We start from the raw sequence: 22,448 nt of genomic DNA, 5'->3' as shown, positions 1-22,448 counted from the left end.
CGGGTCACAGGTTGCGAATGCTGCGGGTTGCGAACGTGCCTCCTGCATGGATCACATTCACAATCCGAGGGTCCACTGTACAGTGAAATATCAAATTTGTACAATTAGTAAAACTTACAGGAGGGAAATTTAGAATTAAAGAGGAAAGAGTTTTCCTTTCAAGGCACTGTGTTACCCAGCAGGCTCTGTGATGTTTATTCCTTAACACATCCTTTACTAATGGGGTCCATTGGATGCTTCCTGTTTGTGTTTGCTCAAGGGAAGGGTTAAATACCCCTTCTGCCTTCCTGCTCAAACTTCCCCTCCACCAGCTGTCTTATTTTTAAAAAATCACCAACCACACTGATATTCACTACTGTGTTACATGTGCTTGACCCAAACATGTGCTTAACCACTGAACCACACATTCAACATGCAAGGGGAATGTTTTTTTATTCAAAAGGGGGGCATTGCATCAATTTTTTTGCAGTGATCTGAGGAAATGGCATGCTGAATTATGTTAAATTGATTCTGTTCCCGAAGCAAAGACCTGGCACAGCTGTGGATGGGGGCGGTTGGGGTGCGCAGTTTCTTGCTGCACGCACGACAAGTTGTTAGCCTCTTGCACCCAGCCAACCCTGTAATGTTTCCTGACAACTTCTCCATTCCCAGAAGCTTATGTGTATTAAAAGCAGTTTGTTAAAACATGCAAGTTCACGCTCTGGAAACCTCTGCATGGAATTGTGATGCCAAGTTAGCTTATGTTTTGGGCGTCTCGCTCTCCTGGTCGCTTGGTTGCTAGCAAGCTTTTGATGAGATTCCAGAGGTTCTTTGGGGATGTGGTTTGCAAATGAAGATGCTAAGTGAATGTGAAATGCTGTTGTTGTCTTCTGCAGGGACATCCTGGGATACCTGGCTTCATGGGCCCTCCTGGAAATCCAGGTCCACCTGTAAGATACTATCTATCTATCTATCTATCTATCTATCTATCTATCTATCTATCATCTATCTATCATCTATCTATCATCTATCTCTATCATCTATCTATCTATCTACCTAATCTATCTATCTAATATCTATCTATAATCATCTATCTATCTATCATCTATCTATCTATCTATCTATCATCTATCATCTATCATCTATCATCTATCATCTATCATCTATCTATCTATCTATCTATCTATCTATCTATCTATCATCTATCTATCTATCTATCTATCTATCTATATCTCCATCCCTTTTTCTTTTGCACTGCACCCATCCATCTGGTTATAGACCCAGAAGAAGCCCACAGCAATTCACTGGCCCTCTCTTGTATGTGTGGGAATGTTAAGGATAATAGATGATATATTAATTAAATATTATCCTTCCTTCACTCACGCTAGTGAGTCATGTAGCAGAGCAGAATCCCCTCAATACAGCAGGAAGCTAGTTTGCAGATTCGTTTGAATCTCTTTAGTTAAGCAATCCAATCCGGCTTGCCCAGATGGATTATTCTTGGTGTCCCCTTTTATCCCTCTTAAAAGAAAAAAAGACACAAGAGTCTTTCCTTCAAACTTACAAGAAGTTTACTCACATTCAGTTCACAGTGTGATCCCTGAAGGCAGGCTCTAGCTAGTAGTTACATAACAAAGTGTGAGTTTATCCCATACGGGGATTGAGCTCATGTGCTGCTGGCCGAGAGCCAGCAGACAGCAAAATGCATTAAGAGAACAGCATCAAGAGAACAAAATGGCTGCAGGAGAGCAGCATGGCATCAATAGGGAGATGGCTGTGTGACTCGGCTCTTTTATAGAGTCAGTGAGGGTCATGCCCATCTGCCTGGTCACATGCAGGGGGAGGATGCTTCAGACCAGTGGGCCAGGAAGTTATACTGGCTGGAGTAACATCCCCCTGCCTGTGTCCACTCTAGGGAAACAAGGATAATTGTATTTGACTGCTTCAATGGATTACATCCCACAGTATGTTGGATTTTGAGGGGCATTATGGAATGCTGATCTTGAATGTATAGCAAAGCACCATTTTGGGCTGGTTGTCTTCATTTAAATAAAGTCCAAAGGCTTGTAAGGGTTGCCTCCATGTTGTTTGAGGAGACTATTTCTGATTCAGAAGCAAGCTGCCATTTTTAATGGCCTGAAATGTTATTTTTTCATTTTATTTAGGGGTCTGAGGGCCCCCCAGGACCTGCAGGACCACTGGGAAACCCTGGAGAAATAGTAAGTCACTATTCAATCTGTCATATCCCTTCCTCCCCCCAAAGGAAGCCAACATTTGCCTAAGTGGTCCCATAGTGGATTCTTGGAAAAATAAGTAGATGTGGAAAGCATTCCGTGAATCTGTAAGGTTTGAAAGCCACTGAGATACTCAGATGAAGACTAGTGGATTATAAACTCTCAGCCAAATTCTCCATTAATTTAGAAAGATGAATAAATTCAAAATGTGTCATTAATGTGGTGGAACAGGGGGAGTACAATCGCAATGCCAGAAAAAAATAGTGGTGGGAAACACAGAGGGGGCAAAGTATATTTCTATAACAATGTATGTTAATGACAGGAGTCCCGCAAGTGGGAGGTGAGTGTCATATTGGGGTGTGTATATGTGCTTGACCCACTTCCCACTCTGGCATCACCTATGGGCACTTAACCTGACCTCCTGGCAGCAGAGTCATTGCTGCTTATCCGGAAGGAGAGTGGGAGGGGCAAAGTGGCAGAGAGGTCAAGAGCCAAATTGGCACTCTTCCTGGTTTATCCTTGCAGTTCTGACCTCCCCTCCTCCTTGCCCCTTCCAGTCTCCCTCCCAGTAAGCTGCAGTGATTTCATTGCCAGGGGGTCAGGTAAGGTCTGCTCCCTGCTACACCCACTCTCTTCCCCCCATCCCAAAGGCCTAAGCAATACTGAGCATAAATTCAGAAGGCCTTGCTAACAGATTGTTCTTCTGGGGATGTCTCTGCCTGGAAAGCTTATGTGAACATCTCCACGTCTGTGTCTCTTTGGCAGGGTAAAGAAGGCCCATCAGGACCTCAAGGGCCACCAGGATTGCCTGGACTTCTGGTGAGTTATCCCTGCATTTGTAAACATTGACGCATCTCATATGCCGGGGACTGTAGTGTTCTTGAATCCCTGGCATATTTCAACAGTAAAAAGATTGTGTGGCATACTTGCATATGTTCCTGGCGATTGTGACATCACGAATGTCAGGCCCCACCCTATGGAGCGCCCTCCCAGCAGATGTCAAACAGATAAACAGCTGTGGGACATCTGAAGGGAAGTTTTTAATGTGCAATGTTGTATTTTTTTAAAAAAATATTTTTGTTAGGAGCCACCCAGAGTGGCTGGAGCAACCCAGTCAGATGGGCAGCATATAAATAATACATCATCATTATCATCATCATCATCATGAACGTCTTTTGAGGCATTGCCCACCCACCTCCCATAAGCGGCAATACTGAGATGTTGTGTGTGCATTCTATGCTTGACTTCTCAAGAGATCGTCTGATCTGAATTGGCATGCATTAAAAAAAAAATCAATGAAATTTCTCCCAGCTAAAACTTTGTGGCACAATTTGTAACGAGAGAAAGGGAATATAGGGAAGAAAACATCAGAGGAGGGGAGGCAGGGAATAAGCCACAAGACAGAGAAAAACCCATTTTGGAAACAAGGTACAGCTGGCGGTTAGTGGTAGAACCCATGCTTTGCAGGAAGAATTGTTGTTGTTGTTGTTGTTGTTGTTGTTGTTTAGTCGTGTCCAACTCTTTGTGACCCCATGGACCAGAGCACGCCAGGCACTCCTGTCTTCCACTGCCTCCCGCAGTTTGGTCAAACTCATGCTGGTAGCTTTGAGAACACTGTCCAACCATCTCGTTCTCTGTCGTCCCCTTCTCCTTGTGCCCTCCATCTTTCCCAACATCAGGGTCTTTTCCAGGGAGTCTTCTCTTCCCTTCAGGTGGCCAAAGTATTAGAGCCTCAGCTTCAGGATCTGTCCTTCCAGTGAGCACTCAGGGCTGATTTCCTTAAGAATGGATAGGTTTGATCTTCTTGCAGTCCATGGGACTCTCAAGAGTCTCCTCCAGCACCATAATTCAAAAGCATCAATTCTTTGGCGATCAGCCTTCTTTATGGTCCAGCTCTCACTTCCATACATCACTACTGGGAAAATCATAGCTTTAACTATATGGACCTTTGTCAGCAAGGTGATGTCTCTGCTTTTTAAGATGCTGTCTGGGTTTGTCATCGCTTTTCTCCCAAGAAGCAGGCATCTTTTAATTTCGTGACTGCTGTCACCATCTGCAGTGATCATGGAGCCCAAAAAAGTAAAATCTCTCACTGCCTCCATTTCTTCCCCTTCTATTTGCCAGGAGGTGATGGGACCAGTGGCCATGATCTTCGTTTTTTTGATGTTGAGCTTTAGACCATATTTTGCGCTCTCCTCTTTCACCCTCATTAAAAGGTTCTTTAATTCCTCCTCACTTTCTGCCATCAAGGTTGTGTCATATGCATATCTGAGGTTGTTGATATTTCTTCCGGCGATCTTAATTCCAGCTTGGAATTCATCCAGTCCAGCCTTTCACATGATGAATTCTGCATATAAGTTAAATAATCAGGGAGACAATATACAGCCTTGTCGTACTCCTTTCCCAATTTTGAACCAATGAGTTGCTCCATATCCAGATCTAACTGTAGCTTCTTGTCCCACATAGAGATTTCTCAGGAGACAGATGAGGTGATCAGGCACTCCCATTTCTTTAAGAACTTGCCATAGTTTGCTGTAGTCGACACAGTCAAATGCTTTAGCGTAGTCAATGAAGCAGGAGTAGATGTTTTTCGGGAACTCTCTAGCCAGGGCTAATCCCCAGTAGAGGCGGTTGCCATTGTGGCACCTCCAGGTATGCACAGAATTATTCACTGGTCTCACGGTGGTTTCTTTCCCTTCCACCCTGCTGAAATTCAGCTTGAATGAAACATTTTGTTGCAGCCTATATGCTAGGTTGCTATGTTGACTGGCTTGCAGAGTGTTTATGTGTGTGTGTTTTGCCCATGACAGGTTCTCTGGTTGGCTTAGGTCCCCGTGGACCTATTTGCGACCCCTGGCTTGAGACGTTCTGCAATGTGACTTTGCTTGTTGTTTCACATTGCTGCTAATGAGACATTGGCTGTCTGACTTGTTCTTTTCCTGGGTATCGTTCCGTGGAGTTTGCAGCTCAGCCAGCTGACAAGCTTGCATATTGTACCTCGTGCTGAGGCATTGTGCTATTTTAAGGGTGCTCCTTATTTTTCTACTGTTTGCATATGTGGCTTTACAGTGCCCTGATCTTTATTGAGATGGTGGTCTATAAATTTCATTTATCAACATGTTAGGAAACTGACTTGCAGTATTTGGGGTGCTTATCCACAATTATGAATCTACAATATTTGCTCCTAAGGAAACAAACATTGTATACATTCCTTGCATCTGTAATCTTGACTACTTACTGTTGCTTCCCTCTTAGGGTATTTCTGGAAAGGATGGCAAAGATGGAAAGCCAGGACCTCCTGGAGAACCAGTAAGGAGATGAACTTTACATATTTTCCAATTTGGTATTATCTTTGCAAGACAACAAGTGTGCTGTAGTGGTCAGAGTGTTGGGTTAGGACCTGGGAGCCATGAGGCCACTATTGGCTGAGATGCTGTGATGTCATAGAATGTGCTGCTTACTGCTGAGTGAAGAAAGATTCTTATATAAAATGAAGTCAAACTGCATTTTAGGAAATATATGGGTGGGGGTTGATATTAAAGACCCTCTGCTCCCCCCACCCAGGGTCTAACTCTGGATCAGACCCATATATATGTTATTTAAATAGCATTTACTTTTAAATGACAATTCACATAGATTTGTGAATGTTATCACATCGAGCTTGATCCTGAGGCACCCACATGTTAGAGATCATTCTCTCTTGCCAGGCTATAAATTTGCTTTGTTTCTTATAGGGCAAACAAGGGGAGCCAGGGCTGCCAGGACCAGAGGGAGCAAGAGGATTGCCAGTAAGTCCAGCTGAAGGCGACCATGGTCCATTAAATATGTCCTTTTTCACCAGGAATCTTTGGAGGAGGGGGCAGGTGCATATTTCTCCATTAGCTAGCATGGAATACACTACCTGAGGAGCTTGGTCTTCCTGCAGCAAGAATGATGCAAATGTTCATTGAAGGCTAAATTCTATTTTTTGGAGAAAATGAAGGTATGTTATTGTAGAGGAGGGGTCTGTGCACATCCTCATGCGTGCACGTGAGCATACTAGGAAACATAGGTATGCGTGAAATAATCATGCCTCAAAAGTAATTTATTAAGAACATCGTGTTTCAGATAGTGCACAGGTAGAAGAGTCTAAAAAGCCCTGGGCCACAAATTTTCACGGCACTCTAGTGGCTATGGTGGTTCATTTCCCAGCAGTAATGTGCCGTATTTAGCATTAACTCTGGAGGCGTATACAGTCGTACCTCTGAAGTCGCACGCCTTGCGAGTTGAACATTTTGTCTCCCGAATGCCACAAACCCAGAAGTGAGTGTTCCAGTTTGCGAATGTTCTTTGGAACCCGAATGTCTGCCATGACTTCCATGGCTTCCAATTGGCCGCAGGAGCTTCCTGCAGCCAATCAGAAGCCACGCCTTGGTTCCTGAACATTTTGTAAGTTGAACGTCCACCGTGACTTCCATGGCTTCTGATTGGCTGCAGGAGTTTCCTGCAGCCAATCAGAAGCCACGCCCTGGTTCCTGAACGTTTTGGAAGTTGAACGGCCTTCTGGAATGGATTCCGTTCAACTTCCAAGGTACAACTATACTTGATTCTGACCCAACTAAGCTTCCTGATCTATATCGTGCTCTAGGAGGCTTAGTTTGGTCAGAATTGAGTAGACACATCCAGAGTTAATGCTGGGGGGGGCATTTAAATTTTGTGGTCCAGGCTTTTTAAGACTCTGTCTGAAAACAAATATAAATAATAACTTTTTACGTATCTCTCCATTTCACCTTTCAGGGTTTTAAGGGACCGAGAGGAGACGCAGGACCACCTGGCTCAAGGGTGAGCAATGCACTGGACCTTCAGTTTGACTCAAACAGTGGTTGGGATGGCCAGAGTTGCCCACAAGAAGACCTCTCCTATCACCAGTGTTGAATAGGTCAGGCTTCATAGTTAACATTGATGGCTGAAGCTGCATTGTTACCAGGACTGGAGTCAAGTCCTGTCAATGACCCTATCAATGCCTGCTCGTAGCTTGAGTCCAGTTTTGGGACAGCCATCTGTGGAAGTTCAAGTCACATATCTGGGTCATTAGGAATTTTTATGGAACTTCCATATTGTTCTAACCTCTAATTTTCTCCCTCCCACCCTTGTCTGTTGCAGGGAGAACCAGGTCCATCAGGACCACCCGGCCGCGAGGGGCAACCTGGAAAAGATGTAAGTGTGCCACCTTGGCTTCAATAAGAGCTCTTACGATTCTGCAAATGGTGGAGTGAGTGTTATCAGGGTCGGGGCTGAAAGGAAACACTGGCACAGCTCTGAAACACTGACTTTCATCGTTTCAAAACCTGAAATTTCAAGAAGTACATGGAAGTGGTAAATGAGAATGGGTTGGGCCCACACTTGGAACCATTTTAAAGGGGCGTTCACAGAAGGTATGTGTGCCCTCTGCTAGGGAGCGCTGAACATTTTATTCTTTGGCATCTCTGGCACAAAACATAGCCGACAATGCTGCCATGAGAACATGCTTGCTATAATAAGGATGAATTTCCTCTGAGAATGAGGCCATCCCTGTTTAGTGTTTGTTTTGTTTTGGTTCTATTACCATCTTGCTCCTTGATTTTAATAAGATTCTAGCTTTTTTGTTATTATCTTGGTCGCCTTTCAGGGAAAAATGAGTCAGTCCTCGCTCACAAGTTGGACAGTATATCCAGCTTGCAACTGACTTCCTTTCTCATCTGTAAACATGTTAAAGTACACCTCATCCAGACAGGCGAGCCACTCATTGACTATTCTGATTATAGGGACACTGTTGGTGCTGTGGTCCAAACCACATATCCTCTTGGGCTTGCTGATCGGAAGGTCGGCAGTTCGCATCCCCGTGACGGGGTGAGCTCCTGTTGCTCTGTCCCAGCTCCTGCCAACCTAGCAGTGCAAGTAGATAAATAGGTACCGCTATGGCGGGAAGGTAAATGGTGTTTCCGTGCGCTCTGGTTTCCATCACAGTGTTCCATTGCACCAGAAGCTGTGTAGTCATGCTGGCCACATGACCTGGAAAGCTGTCTGTGGACAAACGCCGGGTCCCTTGGCCTGAAAGCTAGATGAGTGCTACACCCCATAGTCACCTTTGACTGGACTTAACCGTCCAGGGGTCCTTTACCTTTATTCTGATTATAGTGTTTTGATGATCGTAATGAAGCAGTGTTTTCTTTCCTTTTATCGGGGTTTTTTTTTTTACTTGCACATCGCTTTGATATTCCATGTGATTAGCAATTTAGAAATGACTCTTTCTCACCCCAGCCTATTTTACTTTTGTGTTGCAGGGGGATCCAGGCCCTGCAGGACCCCAGGGCCCACGTGGGCTCAGAGGAATCGCAGTGAGTTGTTTCTCCCTATGGCTTTTGGGTAACATGTGTGACACATCCCACTGGGTCCCAAGTGGTACAAGGGACTCTGGAGGGATGAGGGGAGGGGGAGGAAATGGATCTGGCATTTCTGAACATGAAAAATGAAATTTACTGTTTGCGCCTCTTAGGGAAAACAATCCAATGTGTGCACGACTTTGTGCACCAACCAGAATTGCACCCATTGTGCAAACATATGCATAATCCAGTGTGGAAATGTTTCTAATTGTAGGTCTTTTGTCTCTTCTTCCAAAGTTTCATTTTCTTTTCTCTTCTTCCATTTCACTTTTAATTTGTATACCGCCTTCCTATACTACTATACACAAGGAAGTTTCCAGCAACAAAATAGACAAGAACACACATCTTAGAGCAATCTGGCCCAGTACAGAAAGTCGTAATAAAACATAACTTAAAAATGGAACAACTTATATCAAATAAAGTAACATTCAATAATCTTGTAGAATATAATAGCACACAATAAAATCCACTCTCAAAACATCAGCAAATAATAATTAAACAGAGATTCACTCGAAACACTTACAATGAATAATTACTAAACTACGATCAATAAAAATAACTGCAAGTTACAATGCATAAAATACCACAATGCTTACAAAACCATGTAATTGAGAAACAAATTGAGAAACAAAGACACAAAACTTATAAAATTGTTTTTTAAAGTTCTTAAAAAGACTACTTGCTGTTTTTTCTCCTTCCGCCAGGGCAAGAGTGGACCACCAGGCCCCCCAGGGGAAGCGGGCTCTCCAGGTAACCCAGTAAGTACTACATTTGTTGTCCCTGCCTCATTACAAGCAGTGTGGTGTAGTGGTTAAAGTATTGGACTAGGAGCTGGGAGACCAAGGTTCACTTGGCCATCTCACTGCCCCTCAGCCCAACTTACATCATGGGGTTGTCATGGGGATTATATGAGGAGGGGGAGAACTATGTATGCCATCTTAGAGAAAAAAGGTGAGATACAAATGAAATAAATGAATGAATGAAGCAGGATGAGCAGTTGTTACATGCTGTGATTTATTGCCAAACGGAGAAGAAAGAACGGTGTGCTTTATCCATGGGATATATTGAAATAAGACCAAGCTGGCAGCCTCCTAGAGAAGAAATGTGCAACTGGCTGAGAACACCAAATGCTTGGAAAGGAGTCCAGTATGGATGTGGCAGGCTTCCATTTCAGGAAGTTGGAGGGCAAGTATTAGCACAACTGAAATGTGGGGTTCTGGGAAATGACAGGTCATATCCAGGTGATTGAATCCGACAAGCCCCTTTTGGAATCAAGTAGTCCTTTGGCAAGGCTTCAAGAATGGTGACCGTATGAAGGTGTGCAGAGAAACCTGTTTGTCATTCTCTCATCACTTTATTTGAGCCATATCTGCAAACCCATCAGTTTCTTATCAGCAAAAGGGGCTGCATCTGAATGACCAATAAACAGGATCTTCTTCTTTGGCAATCACTCATAGCCGAGTAAGATTGTCTTCCATCAACACGGTTTTAACAATGAGTCCGTAAGTGACTGTGGAGGCCAATTCTAGATCCACACATCCTTCCACAGTGGGGACATTGGTTTCTGGGCAGGAGTTGATCATGGTGTGGATTTGCCAAGCGCGCCTTCCTCTTAGCACGATTCTCCCTTGCGTCCTGAGTTCGAATGTCTTCAAAGCCCATGACGCTTTTGGTAAAGGCTGTTCTCCAATTGGAGCACTCACAGGCAAGTGTTGGTGTTTATACTACAATTTTTTTATTTGCCTTGAGACAATCTTTAAATCTCTTTTGTTGACCACCAGCATTATGCTTTCCATTTTTAAGTTCGGAATAGAGTAGTTGCTTTGGAAGACAATAATTAGGCATCTGCACAACATGACCAGTCCAACAAAGTTGATGTTGAAGAATCATTGCTTCAACACCGTTGATCTTAGCTTATTTTAGTACACTAGTATTAGTTCACCTGTCTTCCCAAGTGATAGAGTGGAATAGTCATCCCTTGCTTGTGACTAGCCATCATGCAATCTGTGATTTGTCTGTAGGTCTTCCCACATCTTTAATGACACTGATCAGAATATCAACCAGCATTTCTTTCTTTCTTTATTCTTTTTTCTTCTTGTTCGTATTCCCAGGGTCCCAAAGGAAGCAAAGGAGAAACCGGCAGTGCAGGACTCCCTGGATTCATCGGGCCGCGAGGACCTCCTGTAAGCAGCAAACCAATTTTGGTCACACACTGCAGACAGAACTAATAATAGGATCTCATTTGTCTGTAATTGCTCAGTGTCACCTGCTAGAACTCTGTGAAGGAGGCTTCAGGAGCCCAAAGCCCAAAGGGAATTTCACCAAGTGTAGCTGGGTTATCAGAAGTAGCTTCTGACTGTGTGGCTCTTATCCTTTTTGTGCTTTCTATTTCACAGGGAGAACCAGGTGAAAAGGGCATCCCAGGGAAAGAGGTGTGTTTTGACGTCTTTGTTAGATGACATGAAACAAGAGCACAACTCCCTTTTGTTGTTCTTCCTTAATTATCAATGTGCACTTTACCCAGGTGCAAAACTTCTTTAAATCTCTCCAAATTGCTTTTCCTTGTGCTTCTGGATTCTTCTGCTCTTGGTTTTGGATGGGTGGGAGGTTCTATTACAACAGGGGAAGGGTCCTGAGGTTCAAATTTGGCCCTGTGGGCCTCTCTATGTGGCCTTGTGACTCTCCCCTTCCCCAACCACACCCTTACAAACCCTACTTCTCCCCATAAAAATGCTAGTCCATATGACACGCACACTCTCCAATTTAATCTGAATTTGTTTTTGGAGGGTGGGAAGAAGTTTGATAAGTTAAAAAAAAAATTACCAGTGATCTGTTTGCAGTATCTCAATGATCCACTTGCAAATTAAGTCCCTTCTGGAAGCACCAAAAGTAGCAACATTATATTTTATTCTTATTTCTTTTTTTTAATTGGCATTTATTATTTCAGACCTCTTTATTTCCTTGCAGGGCACTCCAGGGAAGCCAGGTGGTGTTGGAGACAAAGGTGACAGGGTAAGTTGGAGAGCTTCATGAATGTCGATGTTGAACAACATTGGGGAAGTGCCCAGGGCAGTCTGGGTGATGCTGCCAGAAATCATTTCCTTAATGCATGAGACATGGGCAAGACACCTGTGGCTTACATCAGGCTTGCTCAGAAATAAGTGGAGCTATATCCCCTATAACTGAAGGTTAAGATTTGGCATATCTCTGAGCCAACCCAGATTCAACCAGCTTGACAGCTTGCAAATATCTCAGGTCCCTGGCCACCCAAATGTCAGCTTCTTTCTTGGTCCTGGGAAGCATTTGAGGTATGCTAGCTGCCTGGACAAAAAACACTTATGGATAAAAGCCTACTGGGACAAGATGGTCCTCTGAAGGATAGTCTTCCCTCCCACGAACATTTCTTTTTTCAGGATAGCCTGTTTCAATCTCCCCCTTTCAGTCTAATGGAGCAATATCACAACCTTGTCCACAGCCCGTCCATCTGGCATGCTTTGCAAAGCTCTTTGCTGAAGGCTCCATTCTTTTCTTCCAACTCTACAGTTCTCTGATTCTATTCTAGTTGAGATTCCTGCATTTCCAGGGGTTGGACGATCCTGTCGATCCCTTCCAACTCTACCATTCTTTGATTCTATGCTGTTTTTATCTGACAGGGGGATCCTGGCACTAAAGGTGAAAAAGGCACAGCTGGAGAGAAAGGACCACCTGGTGATCCTGGGATTCCTGGGCGCAAGGGACACACTGGATTAATGGGTCAACCAGGACCACCAGGGGACACAGGGCAGTCTGGACCCTCTGGTCCTCCAGGACAACCTGGATTTCCTGGGCCTAGGGTGAGTCGTGTGAAAACTGGATTTTAGGAGAAGGTTTAAGACAACATTTTAGTTTTCTGTCAATTATGTCAATCGTGTTTTATAAAAAAGAGAAAGAGGCATTTACACACACATTTTCAAAGAAGAACAAGAGGGGCCACAGATTTACATATGTTAATGCATATGGATGCAACTTTAGAAAAGCATACTATAATATAAATAGGAAGTATACTGCAACAGTGGGGGGGACTACCTTTGAAGGTGAATCGGAGGCTACAACTAATCCAGAATGTGTCGGCTAGACTGGTGACTGGAAGAGGCTGCTGGGACCATATAACACCAGTCCTGAAAGACCTGCATTGGATCCCAGTACACTTCAAAGCACAATTCAAAGTGTTGGTGCTGACCTTTAAAGCCCAAAATGGCATTGGCCTGATATACCCAAAGGAGCGTCTCCACCTCCATTGCTCAGCCATTGCTCTGAAGTCCAGCTCCAAGGGCCTTCTGGCAGTTCCCTCTCTGCAGGAAGTGTGGTTACAGGGAACCAGGCAGAGGGCCTTCTTGGCAGTGGCACCCCTCCCATGGAATCCCCTCCCACTATATGTCAAGGAGATAAGTAACTATGCAACCTTTCATAGAAATCTGAAGACAGCCCTGTATATGGAAGTTTTCAATGTTTGATGTTTTATTATGCTTTTATATTTGTAGGTGGCTAGGGCAACCCAGTCAGATGGGTGGGGTACAAATAATAAAATTGTTGTTGTTATTATAAGTACAGTGCATCTCAACATAGTGGGGAAAACTGGGGCCAGGGGACCCATGTGCTTGCCTAGCCTATTCCCATGGTGTTTCTAATTGTTCACTGGCAACTTTGAGATCCCTATTGCTCTCTTGCAACTGGATTGAAACTGGGCAGCCCTTAAGCTAAATGTATGTGCTCTATAAAGAAGGACACATGAGCATCCTAAAAGGGACTTGCATCCAAGTACTGTCAAGAGTCCCTCTACCCTTAACAGATTGCTGGTAACAGTGATGGTGACCTTAACAATAAGAAAAGAACATTTTCTGTTGACATTGACTCATGATTATTGGCCTCAAGCTCCCTACAAAAAAAAACAAAAACAAAAAACCCTTCTAGAATTAATTTTTCATGAGCATACACTGGGGGAAAATATTAAGTTGCACCAATGATTATGAGGTTGTTTTTTATTTAAAAATATAACAGAGTATTTTTGGAGATCTGTGCAATTGCCATTTTTCTGCTAATTGGAAAATAAGGACATCTATTACCTTGAAAGGTTCCCGAGGCTTTCTTCAAGTTGAAAATGCAATATATGGAGATAATTTCCACACTTGTTCAGTCCTAGTCCTAATATAACAGGACTTGCATTAAGCACTGTTCAGCTAGTAAGGGGAGTAGAAGAATGAAAAACTCATCTATCCAAATCTGCACAGAAAAGATTACAGGCAATTAGCATGTTATTACTTGAGCTGCAATTTCAAGAGGAAAATGGAGGTGTGTTCCAGGTCAGCTTCACACTGGAATTTGCAGAAAAGAAATTCCTCAAGTCTCCCTATCACATAAGCCACAAATATTGTTGGAACATTGAACTCTTCCTTCCTTCCTTAGGGGGACACTCCATCAGTGGAAACTCTGCGAAGGCTCATCCAAGAAGAGCTAGGAAAACAACTTGATGGTGAGAATGATTACAAAGTGACTGAGATACCCCCTACATGTATAATATGGTTGCAAGAGACCTAGATGTGGACGTGGGAATCCAGACAGTTAAGGAGAAACTAAAATAGTATATACCGTATTTTTTGCTCTATAAGACTCACTTTTTCTCTCCTAAAAAGTAAGGAGAAATGTGTGTGCGTCTTATGGAGCGAATGTAGGCTGCGCAGCTATCCCAGAAGCCAGAACAGCAAGAGGGATTGCTGCTTTCACTGCGTAGTGATCCCTCTTGCTGTTCTGGCTTCTGAGATTCAGATTTTTTTCTTCTTGTTTTCCTCTTCCAAAAACTAGGTGCGTCTTGTGGTCTGGTGTGTCTTATAGAGCGAAAAATACGGTATATATATAGAGAGAGGGCAACTAGACCTGGACTGAGATGGTTCCGCCAAGATTGAGGATGATTTTCAGCATATGGGTTTATGAAATGGACCAAAAACGTCTTGCTTAAAAAAAAGGATTCATCTCACTACCACTTGTGCTCCAAGACTTCCCTTTCCTTCCCTGTCCTCCACCATACCCCATTCACCCTCAAAATCTTCTCAAGGGAATTGGGGCTGCCTCCAGGGAAGGCTATAGGGAAGGAAGAGAGAAAGTCAAATTCCTGTTCCCTGAAGCTGCATGTTCACTTTGATTCAATACAGAGTTCAACACCCTGAGAATTATAACTTTTGTTGTTGTTAAAAGAATAAAGTTTCTAGTACTACATTTGGACAGGTTTTCCAGTAGTTTTAGGTGAGGCTTAAGTACCTTTTATATTACTAACCTCTTGACATGACCCTCAAAATCAAACTAAATAATGAAAAAAAGGGGAACTATTGCAAATATCTACAGGTCACTGAATTAAGCTTTCCTGGTGCACAGTTTTGAAAATGAAACACAGTATTAAACTGAGTATCAAGAGCCCAATTTATAGTGCATCCTAAAAGGACTAAGGACAAGAATGTAGAATGTGGTTTTGTCCAGGAGCCCCAAGGATTTCTTAGCTCAGCATTCGCGGAACAGGGAAGTTATTTCTCTGGTCATTGGCTCCAACATTCCCCCTTCTTTTTTCCAGACCCCCCAGGCAAAATAACTTTCTCTTTTTTTTCTGCAGCCAGACTGCCCTACCTCATAAGCCAGATGCAGCCAGCCCACGTCAAAGCACCTCAAGGTAGACCAGGGCCTCCAGGAGAACCTGGTAAGGAAGGCCCTCCAGGCAGAGGAGGTCCTCCAGGAGAACCTGGCAGGCCTGGACAGCCTGGTTCAGAAGGACCAGCAGGACCGATGGGCCCCAAAGGTGAGTGAGCCTTAAGTACGGTGAGCAGAGACTGAGCTGAGATGGAGAACTCAGAATTAATATTTGCAAACAGCTGGAACAAGAAGAGAGTTTCTGCAACAGGAAATTATGCATAATGACATTCTAAAGCTAGGGCAGTCTTGGAAAAACAAGGTGTTGTTGGCACCTGTCTGTCTTGAGAGACTCCAGGAGTGAAGTCAAACGACTGGAGAATCACAGTGCCTGCTGTGGCTGCAGACACCAGTAACACCAAAGTGACCTCCCTGGGGCACAAGCCTAGGCAGTGTGTATGGAGGTCCTGGGCTGCCCACACTCCAAAACCCCCTCTCAGCCTTGCTGATGTGGTCAAGAGGAAAGCAGAGCAATATGTTGGGCACCAGCTTGGCTGCAGGTGTTGTCATCATCATCATCATCATTTTATTTGTATACTGCCTTTCCACAGTTAGAACAGTGCTAAAGGAAGCTTACAATATGAAAAGATTTATAGTTACAAACATAGCAAAGTATTCATAAAAAATAAATAAAACACATCAAAAACTACATAACCAAACTGAAGCATTTCCACATAAAAATGAAGATACAAAAATGAGAATTTTAGAGTTTGGATTTGATATCCCACTTTATCACTACCCAAAGGAGTCTCAAAGCTGCTAACATTCTCCTTTCCCTTCCTCCCCCACAACAAACACTCTGTGAGGTGAGTGGGGCTAAGAGACTTCAAAGATGTGTGACTAGCTCAAGGTCACCCAGCAGCTGCAGGTGGAGGAGCAGAGACGCAAACCCAGTTCACCAGATTACGAGTCCACCGCTCTTAACCACTACACCACGCTGTCTATCAACAACAGCAAAAACTCCTGACAAAACTTTCCCCAAAATACCCCAGTCCTTGCTGGGCAGCAGCAGTTCTTATAAAGCCCTGGGCCAGGTGGAGAGAGGCAGGATAGATAGATAAACTTTATTCACATTAGCCAACGGCCATAGCAACATAAAACAAGCATTATGTACAATTAAAAAGACAACAATGGGTAAAAAGGGCAATCAAATGACCAAGTAGAGAGGCAGGAATGGGGCCCTCTGGTTCCCAGCAGGTCAGATTTCCAGAAGGAGGCATGGAGGATGCCATCCAACTGTCTTAGGGACCTCAGTCTATATTTGCGTAGAGTTTACTGCCTAGCCTTTTCTTCTCCAGAAGATGTCCGGCAGGGCATTATTTCCATGGCATTTTCACACCCTAAAATGTATGCAGTAAATGGACGTAAGTGCAATCAAGCTCAATGGGGCTTACTGTATAGGATTACTCTCTTACTGTCCATTTTTAACAACAGGAAAGTATAAACCTCATAAAGACAAGTATTTGTTTCTTTTTAAGTCCAAAAGCTTTTAGCTCATTATAACAGAGTGGTGAGTGTTAACATGCTGGAGAGTAGAATGGGTCCTAGTCAGGTTCCTCTTCCTTTTAATCTTCTGAACTCTGCTGCTCAAATTTTGTTTTGTTCTCCCCACCAGGTGAGAGAGGAGACAAAGGAGAGAAAGGAGATGCTGGTGTTGGCCAGAGGGGAGAAATTGGTCCTCCAGGAATTCCAGGTGAGTGAAGGGATGAGCAGATTTGACTTGGCATGATAGAATGCAGCATTGTCAGGGACTGGCAGGGCTCCAAAGAGTGTGGGGCAGAGGCAGGCGACCAGGAGAGGGGACTAGTAATTTAGACCTGAAGGAGCGTCTCCACCCCCATCGTTCTGCCCAGACACTGAGGTCCAGTGCTGAGGGCCGTCTGGCAGTTCCCTCGCTGAGAGAAGCGAGGTTACAGGGAACCAGGCAGAGGGCCTTTTCGGTAGTGGCACCCACCCTGTGGAACGCCCTCCCACCAGATGCCAAAGAGAACAACAACCACCAGACTTTTAGAAGACATCTGAAGGCAGCCCTGTTTAGGGAAGCTTTTAATGTTTAATAGATTATTGTATTTTAATATTCTGTTGGAAGCCACCCAGGGTGGCTGGGGTATAAATAAATAAATAATAATAATAATAATAATAATAATAATAATAATAATAATAATAATTAAGCTTGATGCTGCCCGCAACGCAAGAGCCAGGGCAAGGGAACAGAGTTGGGGCAATCTGAGACAGAGGAAAGCACAGTCAACAGATGGGTCAGTAGACTCCACATCTTCCCCTGTCCCTGCTGTCTCCTAGAACCAGGAGTGACTTGAAGTGGGAAGAGCAGCAGTGACTGCCAAGCAGGAGAAGTCTCAGGTTGCAGGAGCACAACCTGTCAAGGGAGGGTATATAAGCCAGCAGAGGGGTGTGTCTGTTGCTGCAGTTGCTCTGCAAGGCCCAGACCTGTGGACAGCTGCCTAGAGGCTAGAACTGTGTCTCTGTGTTTCTCCAGAGCACTGTAGAAGCTGTTAGAATTCCTGCTCCATGATTGCAGTCATGGGATTTTTGTCTTTCACATGACGGTGTATGTTTTGACTCCACAAAATGGGAAGTGACGGAGACAGGATGTTTGTGTTATTGTGTTCCGTGAAGTGGGACTATTGTCCTTTGTTCTTTCTCTTTGCTGTCTGAATGATAGAGAGAGAGGGAGCCATGTTGCAGTGCTCCGTGTGTGTTTATATGTAAACAAAGTAGATTAGCCAAAATGCTGAGTTGCTGAGGCCTGTTACCCAAGCTGCACAAACTCTGCGGATCCCTAAGTGTGCCAATGTCTGTTGGCATCGGTCGCTGTGATGTTCGGGCTGAAGAAAGCCTCTGAGGCTCCCGAACGATCAACCAGGAGGGGGAGAGCATGCCAGTCGGGCATGTGTCTCTGCCAGGGTCCTACTCAAGTGTAGGACGAGCTCCTGACAGAAACTGTGGTGGGTGTTTCTCTTGTTGGTGAAAAAATTTACTATCACACATGTGCCCTCCTTATCTGGGACGGGCCATGAGATGAACATGCCAATCTGGTACCCATCAGACTTTTCACTGTGAAGATGCTACCATGTGTGGCTTTGGTCCAGTTTTGTTTTCAACCACCTTTAGACAACAGCTCATTTTGCAGGTGAAGCTGCCTTTTTTTCTGAGCCTGGCCATCCAAACACCGGCGCCATTTGGTCAGACTGGCAGCAACGTGGCAGTGATGCTTACCCACAATGCTTTGTTCCCTAGGTGTCCCGGGTGAACCTGGCTATGGCAAAGATGGGATGCCAGGATCGCCAGGCCCCCAGGGCGAAGCGGGCGTTCCTGGACTGATGGGTCCCCAGGGGCCACCAGGAGCCAATGGACAATGTGACCCCTCTCAGTGTGCTTACTATGCAAGCCTGGCTGCTAGGCCCAGCAACGTCAAGGGGCCTTAGAAGGTAAGGTCCCAAAGCCCACGGACCTCCTATGGACCTACGTCTGAAACTTGAAGGAAGCAAGGAAGTTGCGAAGTCTCGCCTGTTTTCCCTGCTTCTGTTTCTTTTCAAGAGGCCTTGTAGACTATTAAAACCATCCAGTGCTGCCGGTCGGTCAAGTTTATCATAAATAAGAAGTTATAAATTGCTATTCTTTTATGAGGTGAAATGTGTTCTTTGTTTTGCTTTTGTTTTCTCTAATATCAGGGCAAATTCAAAGTTTTTTTTAAAGAAGGTTTCCCCCCCAATATATATATATAAATATTCTCAATGAAGTATCGAAAGAATCCCTTTTAGAGCTGAAAAGGAAGACATTGTGGCTGTTGATTTTTAAAAAAATTCTTATTATTATCATCTTTGAAGGCCAAGCTAGGAGTGCAGTAGAGACCTGGAACTGAACAATGTGACAGAAAGAGGTAGCATTCTGGCTGGATAAGTCATAAGTGGCAGCGGGAGATTAGGAGCAACGATGTAAATTTGTACACCCATTAAAATCACTTTCTGGAACAGGACATTTACTTAGCTGGAGGTACCTCCTGTCTGTCTAAAGATCATAGATGTAATTATTCAGCGCTTTGTTTAGCCCAATTTGTAAGGCGAAGGGACTTGCTAATATTAAACGGTATGATAGAGGGAGATCGGCCCAGTTTACAAAGCATATACCCACTTTACAAAGCATGGAGGCAGTGTGATAGATTATATTGTGATCTTACAATTTGCATATGAGTTTGTCATTAGGAGCCTTGGATTCTCCTTGGTCCATCTAGATAGGATTTTTTTGCTCTGTCAGGGAGCAGCTCTCCCGCATTTCCACCAAGCGTCTGTCCCAGCACAATCTGGGACTGAACCTACTTCCTGCAGTGCAAAACAGTTGCTCTGTCACTGAGCCCTTCCCCTAAGACTAAAATAAGACTCTAGTCTTCATGGATTTGAATATGGGATCTAATTAAATGTGGACATAGGGATCTGCCTTCTGTCAAGTATCGCCATTGGTCCATCTTGCTTAGAATTGTCTACGGTGGCTGGTAGCAGGTCACCGTTTCAGACAGGGCACCTGTCCCAGGAGATGTCATCACCTCAGACCTTCTACATGCAGCGCAAATGTTCTACCATCCGATCTACAGCCCTCCCCTTACAGGCCTTTGGCTTGTCACCTGCCCATTCACCATCCCATACATTCCCTGGCCACCTGCTTTTCTCACCCACGTCTGAAGGTTTCAGCTGGGGGAGGATGTCTAGGGTGAAGGGAAAGTGGCTGGCAGGAGAAGGAGGAGTAAAGTACCACTTTTCCCTGTGCGCTTCTTCTGTACCACTTCCATTTTCCAATGATTAAGCAATGGCCCATGAATCAAAGAATCAGGTCTGTAACTGAAAATCTGTCTTTGCCCTCATCAGCTCCTAAATATTTCTTGCTTTATTTTCATCCGAGTCTCCTCAGCACACCTGCACCCAGTCATTATTAAACATAATGACAGAGGAAAAGTCATTTTCTTTGAACCGCCCTGAGACCTCCGGGTATATAAATTCAATAAATAACAAAATAAATAATACAGAAAAGTGAGAGAATAGATGTAACAAGTATTTGCTTCTTCAGCAAAATGTATCAGTCCAAACCCAATTTTTTGACTTCTAGTTCCTTGATTTGGCTCAGTTCCCCAAGGCTCAGGGTGAGTGGGTAACACTGTAAACTGGTTAATTTGTGAGTTGAAAAAAACATTTTAATAGTGCAATCCTTGACCTGTTTGCTCAGAAGTCAGCCCCACTGCAGTCCTACCTGTGATCCTCAAAGAATGAACTTGGAATGTTAGGACTGCGTCTTTAATATCACATACCACAGCATATTGGAAGATTTTCCTGGAGTGAAATTGTTGGCACCCATCTGTCTTGGGAGACAATGGAGGAGTCAAGCTGTTGGAAGGTTGCAGAGCCTGCTGTGGCTGTTGAGACCGATACAGGAAAGACATGTTTTGTTGCAGCTGGGGAAGATGAAGGTGTTGGGTTGTGCTGCTGCAGATGCACTATGGCTTCTTCTCTCTGCACCCCTCCCAGTGGTCATTCCTCCTCTGGTCACTGCTATTGATGCACAACCTGTCTGTCTCCAGGCACTGTGGTCTTTTGTGAGGGATTCCCACATGGTGGGGTTGAAATTGCCAACCTTCATGTTATGTTTGCAGACATCTTTGTAATGCAGAGTTGGTCTGCCAATGGGCCTGGTGCCTGAATCCAGGTCCTTGTAGAGCAGGCATAGGCAAACTCGGCCCTCCAGATGTTTTGGGACTACAACTCCCATCATCCCTAGCTAACAGGACCAGTGGTCAGGGATGATGGGAACTGTAGTCTCAAAACATCTGGAGGGCCGAGTTTGCCTATGCCTGTTGTAGAGCATGTAAAGCAGTGAAATAGCTGGCATTAATTTTGCTAGATGGGTGGTTGTGGTTGGTAGAGGAAACCATTCCCAGGGACAAAGTTGAATTCCAATGCTGGAATCAACCTAAGAACCGCCTGGGTAGGATCAGAGCATCCCTATGCTGGGGCACTGCAATCAGGATTGCATCCGGGATGCTGAGAGAAGCTGTAGTCAACGGGAAATCTGCCAGGTCAATTCCACAGCTCTAGGAAGATGCAATGCTACTTGATTCTGTGACAGGCCCTTGATCCATTAAATTCTGACTGTCAGCTCACTAGAGCCCCACTGCAGGCAGATAATCATTCCCAGTTTGGGTACCTAAGATCCTTTTTGAAAAAATAAATAAACTGGAAATACTGAATCTGAAACCTCATGCATGCAAAGCGATTGTTCTATAATGGAACTTTGAGCTCACATGGCTATGCCATGGCACAAATCTCACAAATACCGTTTGGCACCCATTGCCTTCTTGTTTACAAATGTTTTCTTTGCCAATATTAGCCAAGGGGCAGCCATGTGGTTGGGCTTTTGTTTTCCCCTTTGTTAAGTGAGCTGGCTTTTTTAACCTGAAGCAGCCAAGTACAATAGATACAATAGTAGTGGTGGAGGAGCAGGCAACAAGCCCATGCAATAAGTTCATCATTTCAACGGAAGAAGCTCTTAGACTGTGCTGTTGATTTAGTGTTAAAGACAATTGTTATTTATATATATTTTAACGGTGCTATTTTTATGTGGGTTTTATGGCATCAGTGCTTTCATTTTTTTTGAAAAATGAAACAGTATAATCTGTGGAGTGTCTAAATTATTGTGATTGTAGCAAGCAAGCTCTATTCCAGATAATTATGATGCCTGTGTTGTCTCTGAAGGAGAAATCTCAGAAGTATTTTGCTGGCAAATAAATATCTTAGCCAAAATGTTTTAAGGGAGTTTGATTTGCAGCTTTGTTTCTTTCTTGTTGGACTAAATATTGGGGATGGGGGTCATTTTGCTGGTGATGAGTTTTTGTTTCCTGTCCTTTGGAAGTGGTCCCTTTTGCAACACTGCCTCATGGCCCTATTTGACTAAGGCAGTGGCTGCTGTTTTCAGTGGGATTATTAAACCCTTCCCCACCCACGTGCCCACTGCACTTGTGTGCTGTGCTCAATTTCTGGCACAAAAGAATGCAGGCATCTGAAACCCTTTCCTCTTGGAATAATTTCAGGCTATAATGTATATACATGTTATTTTGCAT

At 44.1% G+C, this 22,448-nt stretch overlaps 1 protein-coding gene across 1 annotated transcript in view; it reads left to right on the top strand.

Annotated features, from left to right (window-relative positions):
• Positions 1-22,131, top strand: part of COL22A1 (collagen type XXII alpha 1 chain) — a 171,261-nt gene extending 149,130 nt beyond the window's left edge. The window contains exons 49-65 of the mRNA XM_083621829.1: positions 876-929; positions 2,145-2,198; positions 2,979-3,032; positions 5,469-5,522; positions 5,948-6,001; positions 6,990-7,034; positions 7,356-7,409; positions 8,516-8,569; positions 9,319-9,372; positions 10,726-10,797; positions 11,011-11,046; positions 11,582-11,626; positions 12,268-12,447; positions 14,057-14,123; positions 15,252-15,434; positions 16,941-17,018; positions 18,584-22,131. Coding sequence (XP_083477955.1) covers positions 876-929; positions 2,145-2,198; positions 2,979-3,032; positions 5,469-5,522; positions 5,948-6,001; positions 6,990-7,034; positions 7,356-7,409; positions 8,516-8,569; positions 9,319-9,372; positions 10,726-10,797; positions 11,011-11,046; positions 11,582-11,626; positions 12,268-12,447; positions 14,057-14,123; positions 15,252-15,434; positions 16,941-17,018; positions 18,584-18,771 — 1,326 coding nt within the window. The 3' untranslated portion in view covers positions 18,772-22,131. The remainder of the gene's footprint in view (positions 1-875; positions 930-2,144; positions 2,199-2,978; positions 3,033-5,468; positions 5,523-5,947; positions 6,002-6,989; positions 7,035-7,355; positions 7,410-8,515; positions 8,570-9,318; positions 9,373-10,725; positions 10,798-11,010; positions 11,047-11,581; positions 11,627-12,267; positions 12,448-14,056; positions 14,124-15,251; positions 15,435-16,940; positions 17,019-18,583) is intronic.
• The last annotated feature ends 317 nt before the right edge of the window (positions 22,132-22,448 follow it).

The sequence above is a fragment of the Podarcis filfolensis genome (assembly GCF_964270895.1).
Source record: "Podarcis filfolensis genome assembly, chromosome: 7".
Taxonomy (NCBI): domain Eukaryota; kingdom Metazoa; phylum Chordata; class Lepidosauria; order Squamata; family Lacertidae; genus Podarcis; species Podarcis filfolensis.
This window is presented reverse-complemented; position numbering and strand designations above follow the sequence as displayed.